At 40.5% G+C, this 19,719-nt stretch overlaps 1 protein-coding gene across 8 annotated transcripts in view; it reads left to right on the top strand.

Annotated features, from left to right (window-relative positions):
* The first annotated feature begins 10,824 nt into the window (after positions 1-10,824).
* The window catches only part of CDH13 (cadherin 13), a 478,422-nt gene continuing 469,527 nt past the window's right edge, over positions 10,825-19,719 (top strand). For 5 of the 8 annotated variants that reach the window (XM_040571561.1, XM_040571560.1, XM_040571562.1 and 2 more), the window contains exon 1: positions 10,850-11,025. In XM_040571561.1, coding sequence (XP_040427495.1) covers positions 10,981-11,025 — 45 coding nt within the window. In that variant the 5' untranslated portion in view covers positions 10,850-10,980. Of the gene's footprint in view, positions 11,026-19,719 lie in introns of all 8 variants that reach the window. The other 3 variants (XM_040571559.1, XM_040571558.1, XM_040571563.1) reach the window with 2 other exon arrangements.

Genomic DNA, 19,719 nt, shown 5'->3' with positions numbered 1-19,719 from the left:
TACTTTAAGCCTGATGGCACCCTGGCAACATTATAACTACATGCTTTGAAAAGGTGTTATGTAGATATATAATGATGTTTCCCAAAGAGCATACAATCTGATTGCTCACTTCAGAAAGCAGCTTTTATCATTTTTTATAAAGTCAGTCAATTCACTTATTTAGTAAACTACATTCGATCTTGACATAAGAAGATATTTTGACTTTTTTTTTCTTTTTTTTTTTTTCTTTTTTCCTGCTGAGTTTATCATCTCCTTTTGCATCTATTTTGACTGTTTTGACTTGGTTGTAATCATAGGTAAATTTTATTTCTTATTATTGGAGCTTGATTGTATATGATTATCTGTTAAAGCACTTAGCATGTTTAATAACATCTGATTGCTATTATTTTTTATCCCTGGCTATCAGGGTTCAATAAATTGAAAGGGTTAATAACCTGATTTGCATACATTGAACTGTCTTATCCCAGGTGCACCCCCTAGACACTGGCTAGCAAACTCATCTGTGCCCCTTCAGTTCACCGTATTGCACTTAACTACTTAAATTTTGGTCTCAAAGAGAGGGAAACCAGGGAAGCACTGACTCTAATAGCTGACTCAGCATTCCCACAAGCTCTCTTCCAAAAATAAAGCAGTATTTCAGTTTGTACATTCTGGCCTGGAGTTTTATTTTAATCCCTCTTTACTTAAAAGAAAGAAATACAAATAAGATATAAAAAGATGCAAAAAGCTTGAAAAAACAACTTCTCCTTTGCCATAGCACAAAATTTTAGCATCTCTCTGGAGTAGGCTGTGTTTAGGCATGGAGCCAATACCTTAACCTATATGTTTTATTATGAAATGTCCCTTTTGCAGCACCCTGAATATGCTGGGCTCCTAATAAGGGTGGGACACAAAGAGTTTTCTCCCTGTGTTCCCAGAGAAGTTTAGACACCGGGAAGAGACCAGTGACTGTCTCCACACTGAGCCACCCACCTGAGCCATTCCTGTACTTGAGACACATTCACCTGAGCTTTCTCATAAGAGCTCTTGTTGCCTGGACGCTGTTGAATCTCTTTGAGACTCTCTGAACAGTGGAAAATTGCCATCTCTCAGCATCTTATCTTTGCTACATCCCCAAACCGTGGTGCATAGAAGCTCCTTTCCCTAGGGCTGAAGCAAGACCAACTGACTACACAGTTGCATGGGTTTGGGGACCTAATGTTGGCCATTTTTTGGAAACAGACAGCGATCACTGCAAGTAAGTACTCAGGAAGTGATTTTGTTTTCAGCAGATTGAAACTGCTGCCAGAAAGACTGATATCTTATTCCCTACATGAGGGGGAAAAATGCTTCTTATAAAACACCTCTATTTCTAAAGAACGCTTCTAGACTCTTCCATGAGGACAGAATGCTGCCTGTAAGAACTGATCCTGTCTCCCCTCCATCCCAAAATGATGAGTCCACAGTCTCTATAATCAACATCACTGTGCAGAGATGACTACGCCAGTGTCCCCAGCATTTCGCTTCTTTTTACCATGCCCCCTCACCTTCTTAGACAGTTATTTTATTTTTTTTTAAGAATGCATTTACGCTGGTGTCTCATAGGAGATCAATGGACACAGTGGCCATAAACAGATGCTTAAGAAAGCAGGAATAAGTCACTCTCATATGATCTTTCCCTTGAGAGCTTTTCCAGCTTCCAACTATTTGCAGCCCAGGGGATTTCCTGACCTGATGTTAACCGCAGCATAAGGAAAAAGGTATTGTGGAGCTGACTGTGTCTTCTTTGATCCATTGCCTTGTCTGTGCTGGGTTCAGCTTAGAGCACAACATGCCCAGAGCTGCTCTAATATGTGCCAGTTGATTGCAGCTCCCAGGAGAGCGTCAACCTGCAGATAGTGGCTATATGACAGGCAAGAGAATGTGTAATGCTATTTTTTATCAAGCATGACCAGTAGGTTTTCTTAGATTTACCAAAGTCCTACTTTGACTGAACACGTAGGAAAAAATAGGGAATTAAATACCCGGATGTGGGTAATTCTCACAGCATTCCATTTCTCAAAGCTAAGTGCTTTCTTCCTGTATCAACCAAAGCACATTTCCAACCCACACTCTAATTGACAAGAGACCTCAGTACAAGAGCTGCGTGATGCCTCAGATCTCCAGAATGACCCAAAGCAACCCGATTTTACCTCCTTTGAGGGACTTACTCAGCAAAAAGGACAGTAAATTTCTGGACACAACCTTACCAAGGCAAAATAATATGAGTATATTCTGTTCTAGTGCTAGAGAATTCCTTAATTCAAAGGAAATTATTCATTTCACTTTGGGGCTGGACTTAGCAAAACACCATAGACTGACCCTTTCTTGGGGTTACAAACTAAAAAACGTATTAAAAACTAAGCCCAAGAGAGAAATTATAGCTGCACATGAAGCAAGGTAACCTTCTAGAATCCCAAGGGGGAAAGCAAAAGGAACAGTTTTTTTCTTCATATTTACAAAGGCTTAATGAATTTTACATAAGAAAGATACAAAATTGAAGACAAACAACAAAATACAAAGAGATCTCAAGATACATTGTGAATCAAGAACTCATGCATAATATACAATATTTCAAAGGCATGTAAAAAAGCAGCTCAGGAATCAGATGTTTTTGGTGTATATGGAGTAGCCTGTCTGGGAGGTATTGCTCCTATGGAGTTGAAAGATGCATCAGGCACATTGCACCTTCAGGATGTAAGAGGGCAGGAGGGATCCCGTGATTTATGTCGAGTTCTGGACCAACGTGCATTCTTGAGGATCATTTTAATATGTTCACTAATAATTGTATTATTATATTAATAATTATATTTGTATACATTATTATAATGTAACGCTCAACTGATTTAAAGGTCATTAGTGACCTATTAAAATTGTGTCTAGCTGATTTTAGCTGCTCTTTGAGATGCCACTAGCTTAGTTCTAAAGTAATTGCATAGTGGTATAGTGCTACTTTTTATCCAACCTGATCATCAGGCCTTCTTAGATTGGTTAAAGTAAGAACATTTTCAGACTTAAAATAAATATATAAATAAATACATCTTTCTGGTTATTTAAAGAACATTCAATTTTCAAATGTATTTTTCCCCTGCATGAAAAGGAGTTTTTAAAGTCATGTCTAGATCTACAGAGACAAATTTCCTTTAAGGCTACATAATATCAGACAGCTTTGTCACAAAAGAATTGATAGATCTAGAAAATTTCAAGAGAAATGCAAACCCAGAAAACTTCTCGGTGTAATTCCTACTCTTCAAAACACAGAAAACTTCTTATTGAAGGCAAAATCATTATTTTAATTGGCAAATCTGCCAATAATATGGAGACATATCCAAAATCGATTTTTGAAGCCAAACATGTAAGACTAATCACTTTATTTCCATGCTTAACAGGTGCTGATACCAGAGGGAAAATACTAAATAGCATATGACACCCTTGAGAAGCATGTAAGATATTTATCTGCCTAAAAGCCATGACAGTTGCATAAAGAAAAGGTTGTGAATATAAATGGGGAAGAAAGAGTTTAAGGATGGAGGGTGAAATCCTGATGCAGCTGAAATCTTTCACATTTGGAGTTCAGTGGGACAAGGATATCCTCTGGCATACCCTAAGCTTGCTCAGGCTGCCCAGTGTGTTCTTTCAGGTTGAGGTCCTCATAAATATGCCTTTATATTTTATAAGCGAGGTTTTGCTCATGTCTCTCTTCCTACAACCTTGTCTTTCTTCTGGAGCAGTTGTTAGGACACAGAACCCTAGTATCTGACCCCATTTTTAACTCAAGCCACTTTGGTTGCTGCCCTGCCCAGGGCAGATACAATTGTGATTCTGATGAAGGGGCTTTGCAGCTGCGTTATGTGAAATACGGAGCTGCACTGGCCAGTGCAGAGTAGCTGAAAAAGCCAGGAACCAGAGCTGTGCACATCTCTTATCACATACAATGAAAGCAGGTATGCCCAAAGTCAGGAGGTTTAGCAGCTCTGGGCCTATCTGTCAGCTGATGTCCTGTGCACAGAGATATTCAGACTTACACATCTTCCCTCTCTCTCCCAACTATATTATTCCCCTTAAAATATACTTATGCATCTGCTGTTCCTCTGTGAAAAGATGAAAGATTAAGCTGGCTTCTGCCTGGATGAGAATGGTGAAATGTGCTACCCATAAGTAAGCCGTATATTCATGGTAGAATATTTAAAATGACCCTTATATCATAAGAAGGGATTTAAAAAAAATCCATAACTGTGGGAATTAAGAGCACATCTCTCACATTTGAATTTCCTAGCTGATATTTGGTTGGGCTTTAGAAACTGTCACACAATAAAGCCATTAAAATTCTGTGGTTAATTTATTCCTACAATATTAACTTTCCCATAACTCATGATGAATATCTTGAGTTTGGATATGTCTTAGAAGAACTCTGACAATGATAACTTGCTTTTTCTCCTGTGTTTCCTGTAGATTTTTTTTTTTTTTGGTGTGTGTGTGTTTAAAAGAGTAACTTTTCTAACAAACTTGCACAGTGGATTTTTAAACAATGACTGATTTTGTATAGTTGCTAAAAAAATAGAATAAGCTCCTTTGTACCTTTTTTTTAAAAAAAAAAAAAAAAAATCTGAGCACAATTCAGTATAACAGAGACTTGGAAAATACAGATCCCGTTGCCAAAACAAGTTTTCTCACTCCTATTCATTTCCTAGACAATAGGTGAGGTCAGAAGGGAAACAAGGAGTCATTCCCTTAGTACAGGCAAAGCACTGACGAGCTAACGTGTCATATTCTGCACCAACAGACCTGTAATTGCTTCCAGAACACCTCTATTTAGGCCAAATATGCTTACAGAGGGAGGGCAAAGGAGTGGTGGTCAAACGAGGAGGGAGAGGCCCAAGTGGGGAATGGAAATAGCCCAGCCAATGAAGACTTTTACTTTAAATTGTGTTTTAGCTTTGGTTTTGTACAATAACAGAGGAAGCTCCCAGATCCCCAAAGGAAGGCTGAATGGTTCTTTCAGTAGATGGAAGGGCCAGTGCCTAAAGCATTTAGGAAGTGGCCCAGTTTTGACTACCTTTATGGTCTTAATCAGGTCCCTTTGCATCCTGTGGCTCAGTTTTCCTTCAGCAGCATTGCAGGAATAATTTGCTATATGTTGTGTTCCAAATGTGTTATTTCTGAAAAGTAGGTAAATAGGGGGACCATAATTCAACTACTTGTCCAGAGGTATGGATATAGGACAACCACTAAGCCAAAGTGCCTGGGAGCTTCACAGTTGGGGCAAAGTCACAGTGCAAGCTCAATTGCAATTATTCAGCTGCTAGGCACAAGTCTGCATCAGATATGAGAAAATACCTGCCACCACTCCAAAAGCCAGAGTTAGATGCTGGATGTCAGCTGAGGAGTGAGTTGGGCCCACAGAGACCAGCTGAGAGAAAGTGAGAGAAACAAAGTCATTTCCATGAAGCAGACCCTGTGGAACATCCCACACAACACACACCTAAAGCTCTCCTCACTCCCACCCAGCTTAGTTCAGATGAAGGGTGCATTAAGGAATGGCTTGCTTCTCAAGTAAGGGTTAGATTAGATATTTTTTTCTTTATTTAAAAGTCAGCATTTGATTTTTCTTTTTGGCCTGGGATAGAGAAGAGAAAGAAAAGCCTGAAGGATGCTAACCTGAAGGCTTTTGGGTATGTATATTTATTCACATATGTATATATGCAATCAGAAGTATAATAATTTTCATGTAGTGGTTTTATGAAGTGCAGAACTACATGCCTACCCCTTATCAGCTCAGCATACCAGGCATTTTACTAGCAGTTCCTGGTTAGAAACGTACTAGCTGGGTAAGTAGCAGTGCAGGTAGTTCTTAATACTCAATTCTAGTTCCAGAAGAAAAGGTTTAAGACATGAAAGCATATATTCTACAGGTGCATACAGCATTACAGTACAGCATTGCAAATTATTACTCTAGAACATTTTACAGCAACTCAATTTTAGAAGTTGAATATGGATTTTTTGTTTATGCTTAAAGGGCTCAGAAATGCAAAAAGAAAAAATAATAAGACTTTCTACTTTAAGAGCTAAAGAAATAGCTCTCATGATCATGATAAACAGGGATTATTTTATTTATTTTTGGAGAGAAAAGGGTGTGCTGGTCTCTTAAGGATTTCTCTAAAATGTGCGATTCCTGTCTGACTCACCAACTGTTGTTATCCCCCTCCTGACTATGAAACACACCCTATTTCTTCTCACTGAAGTATCAGTCTGTTCTAGTTGCCTGTTAGTATGTATGAAAACAAAACCCATTTACTATTCTAGAGCTTGGGCTGGTATGCAAGGAAACAGCAGCAGACAAAGCATTCAGCAGTCCCACAGGTTTTAAAGAAAGCTACATTAATGCCAAACTTCCTGTTGCCAATAAGCCCCTGGTGTAAGAAATAGCAGTAGAATTTTGAGGTATTATGGAGGTACTGGGCTGGGTACACAATAAAAAGCTGTGGGCTCACTTTCAAACTGCAAAACTCCTCCTTTGGTGTTTTTGTGAAGCTTTCTCAAAGACACTCCAGCTGCTTTTAGACTGAGATTGCCACCCAAACCTGCTTTGGCAGAACTGCCAAGCAGAAAACCACAGTGACTGGAAACATATTCCTTAACTGCTCAATTAATTCACCTCTGTTGTAGCCTTCCGAATCTCTGTCCTCTAGAATAAATTATTGCTGCCAGTTCCTTCATTTCTTGCTGCTGGAGAACCTCAGGCACAAGATGGGATTTCACTTCTGCTACAGAGTCTAGCTCTAGCCAGGTATATTTACTACAACTTTTTGGCCTCAGGAAGTGGTAGCAGCTCTGCAGGCATGGCAGTGCCAAACCTGATGGACACAGCAGGTCAGGCTTGTTTTCTTCTGTTCTCTGGCAGTTCTTGGAATGAACCCAGCAGGATTTCAGAAAGCCCTAAGCAGCATGTTTTTTCCTAATAATAAGGTCAATGTCAAATATGCTGCAGCTAAACTTACTCTTGAATTCATTTGCTTGACTGAATTTCTGTTCCACTATGTACTTGACCCATCTTCCCTAGAAGAAATTCAACAATACCTGTCCTCAGGGGCAATTTCTGATCATATGAGGATCAAGTTGTCTTGGACTGTATTATGCTCTCATGTTGGCAGTGTGCCCTTTTTGTCCTTGAGACATGCCACTCAGGTTTACGCACTTCTGGTTTCTGCCCAGGAATATAGTCTTCTTCCAGGATTCAAGGAGTCAGAAGCTGCATTGTGGTATGGCAGCCAGGAGTATATAGATTACCAGTGCTATGGCAGAGGAAATTAGTCCCTCTCTCCTACATCCAGGTTTCTTATGTGACTCACATTAACACAAAATTAAACTTACACTGTTCTTATGATAGGTTCATGGCAGCCAACCCTCAGGACGTACAAACTGGAGCAAGGACAAATCTTCTGAAGGTCAAAAGGCATTTCTGGCAGCACAGAGGTATACCACTCCATAGAGTCCTTCCCTCATCCACTAATGGGTCTCTCTCTGGCAACACCTAATGCATTGCAGGCAATTAGTACTGTTCATATTAGCCCCAGCTCAGCATTGGCCTCTACTGCCAGAGTATGTTACGGAGAGAAAAGGGACCTGAGGCGTTACATAGCTTAAGATTTTATAAGTGAAAAGGATGGCATCTTCTATATAAAGACTAAAGAGCACATTACGTCTATCAGTTAATTTAGGCTTGGATCAAAAATGCCTTAGCAAGAACTTGCTTCTCTCACAAACCAAAACCCATTTCAGCTATTGCTCAAAATTACCTCACAATTTACATCAGCAGACAGCAGGCACAACAAGCACTGCTTGTCCTAAGAAGGAACTAGCTGAACCCTAGAGTCTGTTTCTCTGACCATGCCCTAAACTCTATATTGCCTTCTTCCTTCCCCCTACCACCCTTCCAATTAATCCATAAATTTTTTTCATCCTTTTTCATGTAAAATAGGACACACGCTACACAAAATAAATACATAAAAATTAGAAAGCAAACTTTCTGCTCTATTATCAGTTCCCTTGCCTTCCAGGATACTCAGTAGAAATATTATGAAGGTTTTGAATCCCCTCCTGTCTTCTAAGGCTGAGAAAAAACTGAGAAAGTACCTCTTACTTTCTAATTTATAACCCACTAGCTTTTCACTAATAATCTAATTAGAATTAGTAAAGAACACCCTGCTTCTGCTGTGAGTCCACCTGCAGTGGGCCAAACCCTTGCCCTGGCCCTCAAGGGCTGATTTTGGGGGGCTAGAGGCCCCTAGTAACCCCCACCTGCCCCTTCTCATCACCCAGGGCCACCCTGTGCTGGGTTTCACCTCACATAGGTGCTGATGTAGGGGCCTTTCCCCAAAAGTGGCTAGGCCCTGCATGGGTGAGCCCTGGGGAAAGATGCTGCTGCGTCACACACCTGCCATGTTGGGATTGGCAGCAGCCTGTGAAAAGTTAACTACTGAGGGAGATTAATTGCCCCTCCAGAAGTAGTTAATCATTTCTCTGGGGGTAATGAGGAGCAGCTGTGAGGAGAGGGGACAAGGCAGGAGGTAGAGGTTCCAGACTGTGGTTGGAGGACAAGCTGAGTGGAACTGGAGGTAAGAGGTTAATGAATTATTGTTTTTTTATGTTGGTGGAGGATATCTGCTGTTTTGGGGGCTACAAGGCTACAGTGTGTGGTTCTTTTGGTATTTTGGCTGATGGCCAGAGGCTATGGCCAGGTCCCTTAGGGTGGTACGCCCTGTCCAGGGTCACACAGCATGGCTGCTCTGCTATCCCGCCCCTGTGGGGGAGCAGGTGACTGGCCCAGTATGGCTCCCCATGGCTGGAGCATTGTGGGAAGGGCTCAGGCCTGCAATTCCCCTTGTCCCCCTTTACAGGGTGGCCCTTTGGCTGTGACGTATCTTATGTGGAAGCTAAATGTAACTATCAGCTCAATCTTGTGTTACTGCAGGTTTTTATCTTGGAGCAAATCATCTACCTCATGGCTTAATTCTTTTTTTTTTTTTTTTTTTTTCTTTCCCCCATTATTATTTTTTTAATGAGTTCTTCTTCCTGTGTAACAGGATGTAGATATGCTTTTGTTCCTCTCAGTCACCACCTACTTCTGGTCAGTCTGGAAACTCACTCAGCTGTTTGGCCCCAGTTTATGGGGTTTAAGGCATTGTCCAAATCCCAGTGCTCCCATATGGGCTGTGTGGTGTGCGGTGATACTGCTGGTGTGGCCCTCTGCAGGCTGTGCCCTGTATCGACCCCACAACTTTCAGAAAATTCTGGGATGCTTCCCTGGAGTCTGGGATTTACGCTTTGGGGAAAGCTGAGACTTTGAAGGAGCTATGGGAGATGATCGGTCACTTACTTATGTTTTTTAATCCTAAAAATCTGTATGATTTTTTCTTTAGCCATCAGGAAAAAAAAAAAAGCTCAATGAAAAAAGGGATGGAAAAAAGATTTTTTTAGTGTATATGTGGTGAACCTTTTGAAGTAACATAGAGCATTATAATTGCTAACAGTAATTTCTGTTGAGTTTGGTTTGAATTGTGATCTGTTTTGAGTACTAATTGATCCTCAGGTATGATTAAGGTACTGGAGCAGTGTTTGCTGCATGTGAGGGCCTAGATGTAAAAGACAACGTTTTCCTTCAGTTTTTGTCTAGTCCATAAGTAAAAGACGTGAGCTGCAAGCAGTACACTAGCAGCAGTTTTGGAAGCTATCAAACCACATTATTCACTGCAGGAAGCTCCTGCTGATGCTCAGGAACTAAAAGTGTTTGGCAGCTTCTTTGAATGCATATCCCTTCCCATCTGGCTACCTGCCTTCTGCTCCCCATGTCTCTGCTCGTCTTCACTGGTTCAGTAGTCGCCTGTGGTGGGGCAGAGCAGAGCACGGTGGCAGACGGCTCTGCCAGATGAGCAAGCAAGGGAAAAGTGGCAGTCAAAAGAGACTTGATGAGACTTGAGAGCCTGCTGAAGATGAGGAAAGGGGACTGCTAAATAATCCTGGTGACTGCAAGAAAACAAGTCAAAAAAGGATAGGATTGTTGTGATAATGAGGAGTGGCAGGAGAGGTGGAGCTGGAAATGCAGAGCGTGTGGGGAATTTGTTCTCAATCTTTGGTCTATCTGCCTGGTGCTACTTGCTTGGTTGCAACACAACCAATCCAGAAAAAGCAGTTTCTTGAAACACCAGGTCCCATCTTCCAGAAAAGAAAAGTTTTTGTCATTGAAGGTTATGCACCTTAGAAACTTTGTCCTAGATTCAAGTTCATTGAATCAAAAGCCAGTTCTGCAATTATCTGAGCAGTTAATAAAAATCTATTGCCTTATGATGGATTTTTTTCTGCAGGCTAGAATTGATGTCTTCATTGTGATTTGTGAGATTGAGGGGAAAACAGAAAATATAATCTGTATTTCTGCTGCACTGAAAAAATTCACTGTGTTCTTCTGAGGCTTGAAAGTAACTAAAACTGCAGTGGCTTTTTTTTTTTTTGATTTATTGAAAATAAAATGCACCTTATTAACATTTTAATAAAGAGAATGTCTTTGCAGCGGTGCTCTGAGTTGCTCTTATTTTTCTCTGTGCAATTTGATTCTCTAAAAGGGAAAATACTATTGAGATCTGTAAGGCATGATTTGTTAGACTGAAACTAAGCACACATACACCAAAGCAAAATGCTTTCTAAAGGTGCTGTGTTTGTGAGAGGTGCTTGCCCAATATGTGTGATGCAAAATGGGGATGCTTTGTGAAGAAATCATCCTTGTAAAGCCATTGGTTCTGGTCATCAGACTCTATCCAATGCTTTAGTGATGATGCTGCTGATCTATTTGGGAAGTTGGCTGGCTCTCAAGGCAGAGTCTCTTCTCAAAGGCTGTTTCACAGTGAAAATATGCTCAGTGCAGCCGAGTGCATGAATGAAAAAGCCTCTGGTACCTTCTAGTCTGGCAAAATGCAGCACAAAACTCAACTTACTCTGTCTTTTCTGCTGTCCCAGGTAAGAAATGTGTATTTTTTTCCACTTGCTTTCTTTCATATTCCTTCTCTTGTGCATTTGGATTTGGAAGTATTTGTAATTCAGGTCTGATTTCTGAGTAATTATACATTGCTTGAATTACTGTTGAAAGATGCAAGATCTCTGCTGCAAGCCAGTTGCTAGGAATGTAGAATCTCATAGTTCCCTGATTTACAATTACAACAAATTTGCTGTCTGATATATAGCATTTTTTTGTTTCCTTTCGTGGGGGGAGGGAGGGGAGGAATCTTTCAAGTGTCTCAGTAGCAGCTGCAGCAGCAATATTTTCTGTCATATCAAATGCTGCAACTTTGATTTGCCTTTTTCCTCTGTGGCTTTTGCCGGGTAGTAGGCATATAGGCTGTTATAGGCAGCTCACATTATTTATTGCTTTTTAAAATCGAGAGGGGGGAATGCGGAGGAAAAATAAAATCAGACCTTGCAGAAGGCTTCCTTCTCCGTACTCTCTCTTGATAGATGTGTAATACTCGGTTAGTGACTTGCTATGTAGCCTTTCTCTTATTAAATGTAATAGATCCCCCTCTGCCAGAAAGCAGAGGAAAAAACACCCAGCCTTGAAAACACGGAGCTGCTAAAGCCCTGCTGCTGCTGTCTGTCAAAGCAAAGGCATTCGCTGGGCTTTGACTTCTCTATACCTTCTGTTTGCTCCCTTTTCCTCTTGCTGCTGTTTCAGGGTTTACTTTTTAGAAGCTCTGGGGAGATTTGAGAATCCCTTTTTGTCCAGCACAAATGCATCTTTCTTTTGTCTTAGGAGCTTTGAAAACTCTTACGTTTAGTGGCGGTACCACTGGCATCCTGTGCACTGAGTAGAGATAAAAGTTAATTCTTTTTTGACTTGTGATCGAGTGGTTTTGTTAACCCTTAGGGGGTTGGTAGGTTTTAGAGTCAAACTAGTGCTTGGGACACTGAGTCTGTGCACTTGTGTTTGTGTGACTGCAATCTCTGGAAAGAATTTAGTTTGGTTTTCGAAATAGGAGGATAAGGAAAATGGTGAGGGCTGACCGTTGGGAGAGCTTTACTGCTGACAGGAGACACACCAAGAGTGTGGGCAGCAGTCATGTGAACTAACACGTATATGCTGTGGGTCAAGGCTGGGATATTTGGGTCCTGGCTGAACCCGATAAGGGGGAGAAGCATTAATGGGGTGGCTGAAGTTGCAGGTCAGGAGACTCGGTGGCTGGGGACTCGTGAGCAAGCGCACAGGCATTTGGGAGGGTTCAGGGCAACCTCCTCCTTTAGGGAACTGTAATAAATGAAAGCTACTGCTCTGGGCCATAGGCACGGTGCCTGCAAGCACTGGTGAGGGGTGCATTTGAGGTGCTGGGGATGTATATGGTGTCCCTTGCGGGGTGTTCTCAGCAGCTGAGGCCATGTGGGCGTGCAGGGGGCTCTCCAGCAGGCAGCTCGCCAGCCCTGCGGAGTCTGGCTCCAGGCAGGGCAGAGTGCCTCTCGGACAGGCTGGGGTGTCCACAGGGCTTCTGCAGCGGAGAAGTTGTCAAAGTGGGCTGAGATCCAGCCTGGGCTGGCACAGCTGCCAGTGGGAGACAATGCTCAGGGAGCTGGGGGGGAGCGGGTAGAGGCAACAGGCGGATAGACTGAGCTGGTGCCCCTGGGCTCGAGACCTGCCATCTGATGAACTGCAGTTTGCTTGGCATTCTCTGTGACTTTCTTTTGCCCATTTTCTGTAGCAGACTTCTAAGGCCTGTTAAACCTCACACCAGAACCACCCCCCACCCCACCTGATTCTGGAAACAGCATAACTGCGTGCCTCATTGACAACTTTTACCAATACTTCAGCATTTCTTCTCTTCCTAGGCTGAGGCAAGTCCGAGCACACAGCAGGGATGAGCTTGTGGTACTTTAGCATAGCTCTGCATTTCTGTTTAAACTGTACCCCACTTCTTTACTAGCATATATAACTTTATCTAGCAATGTCTGTCTGGTGATTTAACACACCTCCAGGATTACTTTATGTACTGTGTCTAAGAGTAAATGAATTAGAGTTGTAATAAGCAAGCATTCATACATCCGTCTTCAGGAGTGAGGATGTTGAGTATTGACAGGTTAAAGTATGAACTGAAGTTGATGGCATTCTAGGGAATGAAAAAGGGGAATTACTGAAACGCTGCTCGGCTTTTTTCTTTGACACACCACATGCACAACTTTCATGTGACAGGAAAAGTAAACAGAAGAATGTGAGAAACAACATATTAAACAAATGCAGCCATCTGGCTGTGTAGTGGTTGTAACACATTTTGGGATTTTTCATGAGTTTTATTTTTTTTTTTCTCCTCCCTCAGCAGTAGCAATAATGTCTCCTATATTACAATGCTAGTGGAACCAGCAAAGCTCAATTTTGATAAAATGATTTCTAAGCAGTAGCAATCTAGTAATGTAATAGTTTCTGTGGAAGTAGAGGATAGGAAGAACTTCATTTCAAAGTAATGATAACAAAGTTTAGAGTGTAGAAGAAGTCTCAAATTGTTGAGACTGAGAGCATGAACTGAAATAAATGAAAGGTATTATAATTGAAAGATCATTTATAAAACTGGTAACTTCTGGTTTGTGTGTTCTTAGTCTGCATTTAATTCAACTGAATTTATTAAATATAGAAAAAAAATCTTTTGAAGCGTTAAAAGGATGAGGATGTTAATGGGGAATCACACTTTTTCATTCAACCGTTTACTGGGCTGCTTTGTTGATTAAAAGTTGTACTAAACAGGTGGGTGATAAATGTTTTGTTTTTTTTTTCTCCGTTTGCAAAGACCTAGTCTACACTACTACCATTTATCCTGTCTTCACCAAGAAGAAAACTGAACATTACTTGCAGTAGCTGAATAAGATATGTTTCAAGGAATCCTTTAATTCATGATCACCTTTAAAACTAGAAAGCGTATCTATAATATGCAGCTTTATTGATCTGAAGTTGACAATAAAAACTGAGTGTACTCTGGTAGCTTGTGCAGTTCACTATAAAATGTACACTAAGCAGTAAATACCTACAGATTTCTAAATCTATCGAGTCAGAGGGTTTTTTGTTTTCCCCAAAGGATGGTTTTTAAGGCCCACGTACACAAATATTCTAAAACAAAAGTTGTTCACAGGTTTGCTTCTGTATGTTATGTGTTGCATGCAGGCAGATGAATCCAAGATAATTTTTTTTTAAAGTAAAGCTTACAAGATGAGGAAAAAATAATTTTTCATAGTCTTAATAGTAACTGTCATGTTCTATTGGGCTAGAACTAAGTGAATTGGGCAGCGTGTGTAAATTTTACAAGCTTATCTTTATAGCAAATAGGGACAATTAGTCCTAAAACTCTCCACAAATGCACAGACCACATTGTTGTATCCTTAAGCTTTTATTTTTTCAAATTTCTCCAGAAGAGGGCTCCATGTACAGCTTGAAAGTCAACACCAATGTGCTAAAAGCAAAAGAAATTTATCAGCTTCAGGGAAAAAAAAAAAAAAAGAAAAATCTTGCTCACAAAGTCTGTTTAAACAACATTAATTACTATGCTCAAATTCTGACCAGACTTTCCCTGTTGTATCTTGTTGGTGCTTATTTAGTTTAAGTAGGATTATGATCTCAGAATTCTAGAGGGAAAGAGTCCTATATCTCTTGTGCTATACCTGAGCTTTAAAAAAGATGCTTTAAAAATGTTAGAGAAACTTCATTGCCAATTACTATGTAGAATTATTTGTATTGATGAGCATTTTGTGAGCAGGCTCACACTTACTCCTGACAGTTTCAGGGCCTTTTTTTTGGGCTATGTAGTCAAAGATCTTCCTCTTGCATACCTCATTCAAAAGATGGTGTCTCCCAAAACACAGAACCATTCCAGCAGTCTTGCTGTACTATTTGTCAAATATTGCCTTGAAGGGAAGCTTGGCCCCTGGTGAATTAGTCTGATGTTGGGCAACAGCTCTAACCTTTTAAAGACGTTCTTACATAGGACCTGACCAGACTCTTTACTGCTGAGCAAGAGGGATTTGATGTAACAGATGAGTGGAAACTAGTCATGAAAATGCTATGAGTTACAGCATTACAGTTAAACTCACTTTTTTGTGTACTACTTGAGATACTATTTCTCTATTCCTGAGGTAGCTCAAGCAAAATGTTGGGACCTGGTTTCTGTTTCTGATAATCAAAAACTGAAAAAGGTTATTCTACTGTATGTAATGTCTTTGTGCCATAATCCATTGGGGGATGTTGACTTGATTCTTAGTAACTTGCCAAGAAATGAGCATTTCTAAAAGACGGCTCAATAGACCAGAGCAACAGGAGCTATTAGATCTATGTAGATAATAAGAGTGGCAAATATTCAAGAAGAGACAAAGTTCTGCCGTTCGTTTTCTTCCTGCTATTGGCTAGTTAAGTAGGCTCTCTCCATTCTTTTAATATGTGAGGACAAGCTAGATAACAGAGTTGTTAGTGTTATACTCTTCCTGCAACACTGCTTGGAACCATATCTCTTGCCTCTAGCTGCTGGCTTGTACCCATGTACTGGGTGTGGGTTTGGCCTTTAAGCCTTTGGGGAGGAGGGGGCTCTATTTGGGACCTCAGGCAGAAACATGCGGCTAGTGGATGGTGGTGAGGCTTCAGTAGTTTCATGGAAATCACTTATTCGTTCCTTCTTTGACAGATGCTAACACCAATATACTTTTTGTGTGTGTATCACTAGTAGTCTAACCAGTAATCTTTCATCTGCGTGGACAAAAAGACAATCTACCATGTCTGCTGGGGAGGAGAGACAGAGAGAAAGATAACATCCTCAGAAGACCTAGGTGGCCAACTGATCTTCCCTGTTAGCTCTGGATGATATTTGTGGGTTCCTAATCACCATACAGATGGGACCAGCCAGCTGGGAGACTGTTTTTGTGTCACTTTGTATGGCCTGCAGTTAGAACAGTGTTAGCATATACAAATCAGTAGGATATTAAAAGCCAAAGAGTAGTGAAAAATAAGGCTTGCTTTATTAACCGCTGTTTCATTATTCAAAGGTCTTGGAAATTTGCCTACTGCTTGTTTTAGTGTTGACTCGTGATGCGTACTGTATTCTCTGTCAAATGGAAGAATCTGATTCTTTAAAAGCCTTACTGTTTTGTGTGTAGGGAACTCATTCCAGTGCTAACTTATTCAGTATTCAACTATGCTTTGCACCATTAATTTTCTTGGCTTAAAAAAAAAAAAAAAAGGGAAGAAGAAATTTAAGGTTTGGTTTGATGGAGCTGGTTAAAACAGTTCTAAGAACAGGCTAAAATAAATATGAGCTATTAAGGGTGGGATGGAGTGAATCTTTTCAGCACACAGTAGTCTATCAGTATCTCTAACCACTTGGAAAAGCTGATTCGGATGTTTAAATAACTTCTCATATCTATGAACATCCATGTATGGATGTGTTTTGGTATCTTTAAGGGGTATTGTTTTTAGGGAGCTGAACACCCACCTTCAAGCTTTTGAAGTGTCTCAAAATTGTGTGTCCATATACAGCCCTCTGGAATTCATCAGTTTTTCTCAGCTAAGGTTCCTCAGACTTCTTTTGATAAAGGTTCTCCTCTCAAAACTATGACTTAAAGAAAAACTAACAAACAAAACCAAAGAAAAACTAACAGTAGCTATCTCTTTCAGTCTAGCCTCTTTTGTTCTCTTGCTGTGAACTACTAATGTTTAATTCCTTGTTGGTAGTGGCAATAAACATTTCCAAAAGCTAGCATTTATTTAATTCCCAAGGACTTTGCAGTCTGGTATGTCATGAAGAGTAAATAATTTGTGCATTTGAAGGTTATGTGCTAACAACAGTACAGACAGAAACTGTGTTTCTAAGAGTTTGAAGAAATTTTTGGCAAATGAGTAGTCATAGCAGATGGACCTTGTGTGTAACAAGGACTTAAAATGCTGAAAACCACAGGTTCTAGTCCATTAAGCTGTCACAGCACTTTTAATATGACTGTATGCAAAGAAATATGCATGAAGATGGAGTAGGTTACAGGTTTACGTCTTCACTGTAGGGTGTGAGAGATGTCCACTGGCAAACGAATGTGCTTGTAAGCTTTTTTCAGCTTTTATTACTTGTGTCGTGAAGATTATTGTTAAAGGTTACCTCTTGTTTCACCCCCTGAGAACAAGTGTGGGTGCTTCTTATCTGCTCCAGCGCAAAGTCAGCAAGCTTTGCTGGAAACGGAGGTGGAGGGATATTGGTGCTAGATGTCAGTGGCAGTCTGCCCCATGGACAGTAACAAACACCTGTGGCAGAGGTGGAGGGGTGATGAGTAACTTCTCATACGGCTTCAAATCAATCCACCAAATTGTTGTTAGTGCATCGAGTTTTGTTTCAATCACTGTGGAGCAAAAAGTATCTTAGAACATACTTAGCACACTGATAATTGGCTCATCTGCTTTATGGACAATCAGTTTCTTTTCATCGTCTTGGCATAACTTGGAATTGTAAGAAGGGTTTCTGTTCGAAGCGTCTTTAAGGAAGAGTCTCTCTGAGTAGAGTCAAATGTAGGGGATTTTGAACCCATTTAGAGTTGAATAAATGCCGTTGGCTTTCACTGTAGTCACTGTACAAAGGCAGAATTTAGCTGCTGTAAATTCATTTGGATCCACTAGGAAACTAGCTCAGCGCGCATGAGTTAGAAATATGATCAATAGCTTGTGTAGACAGTGTACAAGGATGGGCAAAAAATCATGTAGAGTGGTCCCCTCTTCAGCCTGTTACAGTTTTCTTAATTTAAGGTGGTCTTCAAAATGTAGTAGGTGCATTTTGACTTTGAACCAATTATTGGTAACTGCTTGGGTAACAGAGAAAATCCTGAGACCAGTGTTCCCAAAATCTTTTATTTTGCCCTAGACAAACTTGCTGGCTTTGAGTTCCTCTACTGCCAAATAAGGTACTTATACATTTCTCTAGAGACAGCCCCATGTTTTCCCTGGGGAGCCATGTTTTATCAAACAGCAAACAGCTATATCAAAATGTGAGAGCTGAAGGTAACGCTGCTCTGCAGTTAACAAAGCAGGAAATCCAGAGCATCTGGTACCTTGCTCTCGAAGTGAAAGGAAATGGAATTAGCCATTAGAATTGGATGGGCATTTCCCTCCCCGTTAAACCCATTGTTTCTGAGCTCTGTCAGAGGAAGCTGAGCAACTCCAACAATGCTACGTGGTAGGAATGGGTATCTCAGCTGTGGGCCTGAGCTATTCAGTAGTTAGATAACTGGCCAAATGAAAAGGTGTCCAGCTTGACCTTCTGCCAAGATAAGATAACTAGCTTTGCAAGTGCCAGGAAGTCATGGATGTTATCTACCATTCTTACCAGGTGAAATGCAACATGAAAAAACTGTGGGCAAAGACAAATGAGAATGAAATTAAAATAGAACAATATATAAAAATCAGTTTCAGCTTCTGGATATTTGTTACCCTGCTACCTGACGGCTGTATTCTGTGTCAGGCTAAGTGGCTTTATTCTTTTTGAAAATGTCTTGTTTTCATAATTCATGATCTCATTGAACTAACTGGACTATGAACTCTACAAATATTGCCTTATGAATATCGATAACCCTGCTAATTTACGAATATAGAACTCTGATCTGAATACCAAAGTAGTTAGATCCATGCTCAGCCACCTTTCCTTAATACGTGGTAATATCACTGCAGGAGATATTATTCTGTGGGACGAAGATGTAAGGATGGTCCTTAGAGCCCAGCAGTACTGGGAAGCACAGCTTTTTAAGCCCATTTACACTACTGTTCTGAAATAGATAAGGGTCTGACATTTGCTTCTATTTTTTGAATTATTATTTTCTTCTGATTTATTTTAATTAAAAGGTCTCATTTAGAAATGATTAAGCAGAATATGATTTCCAGCTTTAAATGTCATCAGTAGTTTTTCCTAATTGTTGGCTCTGTGCAGTTTGGTTATCACTGCAGAAGTGCAGCATTCTGTGCAGCGGGGATACTGATTATTGCAATCTGGCAAACAGCTTTTTAGATGATGATTTCAGACATGACATGCTACGGGGAAAAATGATAAGGTTGCTGGGAATAAAGCATGAAATGTGTCCTGTGGGAATGACTCCTGGTCTTGCCCATCTCTTGATTTTACTTTTGAGTTTGCAATAGCAAAGCACTGTTGTGCACACTAGCACGGGAGCAGGTCTTCAGCAGACGTAGATTGATTGCATCGCCCTGCTTTGTGTCATCGAGGTGAGGGATGGTTAGTATTGATGCCACGTGCGTTTCTACCGTGTTCACATTGGGAAGCTTACAAGGCTTCTATTACTGTTATATCTGAACACCCTGCAAATAATAATGAATTTATCCTTGCTTCCCTAAAATAAACGCTGAGTTACAACAGGAACATTATTCTGAAATGGGAGACAGCCTCCAACATCTGCCTGTTCCAATGACTTTAGGTCTATTATCTTAGTTGAGTAATGATGTAGGCTGCTGTCATTTTTGCTGCTGGTGTTGATTCAGTAGTGACAGCTCATTGTACTATCGAAAGATTAATTCTGATTGGAGGGAGCCCAGAATAAATTCAGTCTTTAGGCCAATCAGAAGCTGGTGCACATGATATTATTTTAATAATTCTACTTAACTCTCAAGAATATAATTAGTTACGATTTGCCAAAAACCTGTCTATCTCTATACAG

The sequence above is a fragment of the Cygnus olor genome, chromosome 12 (assembly GCF_009769625.2).
Source record: "Cygnus olor isolate bCygOlo1 chromosome 12, bCygOlo1.pri.v2, whole genome shotgun sequence".
In the NCBI taxonomy this organism is placed as follows: domain Eukaryota; kingdom Metazoa; phylum Chordata; class Aves; order Anseriformes; family Anatidae; genus Cygnus; species Cygnus olor.
Note: the sequence above shows the minus strand (reverse complement) of the source record. Positions and strands in the feature narration are given on the sequence as shown.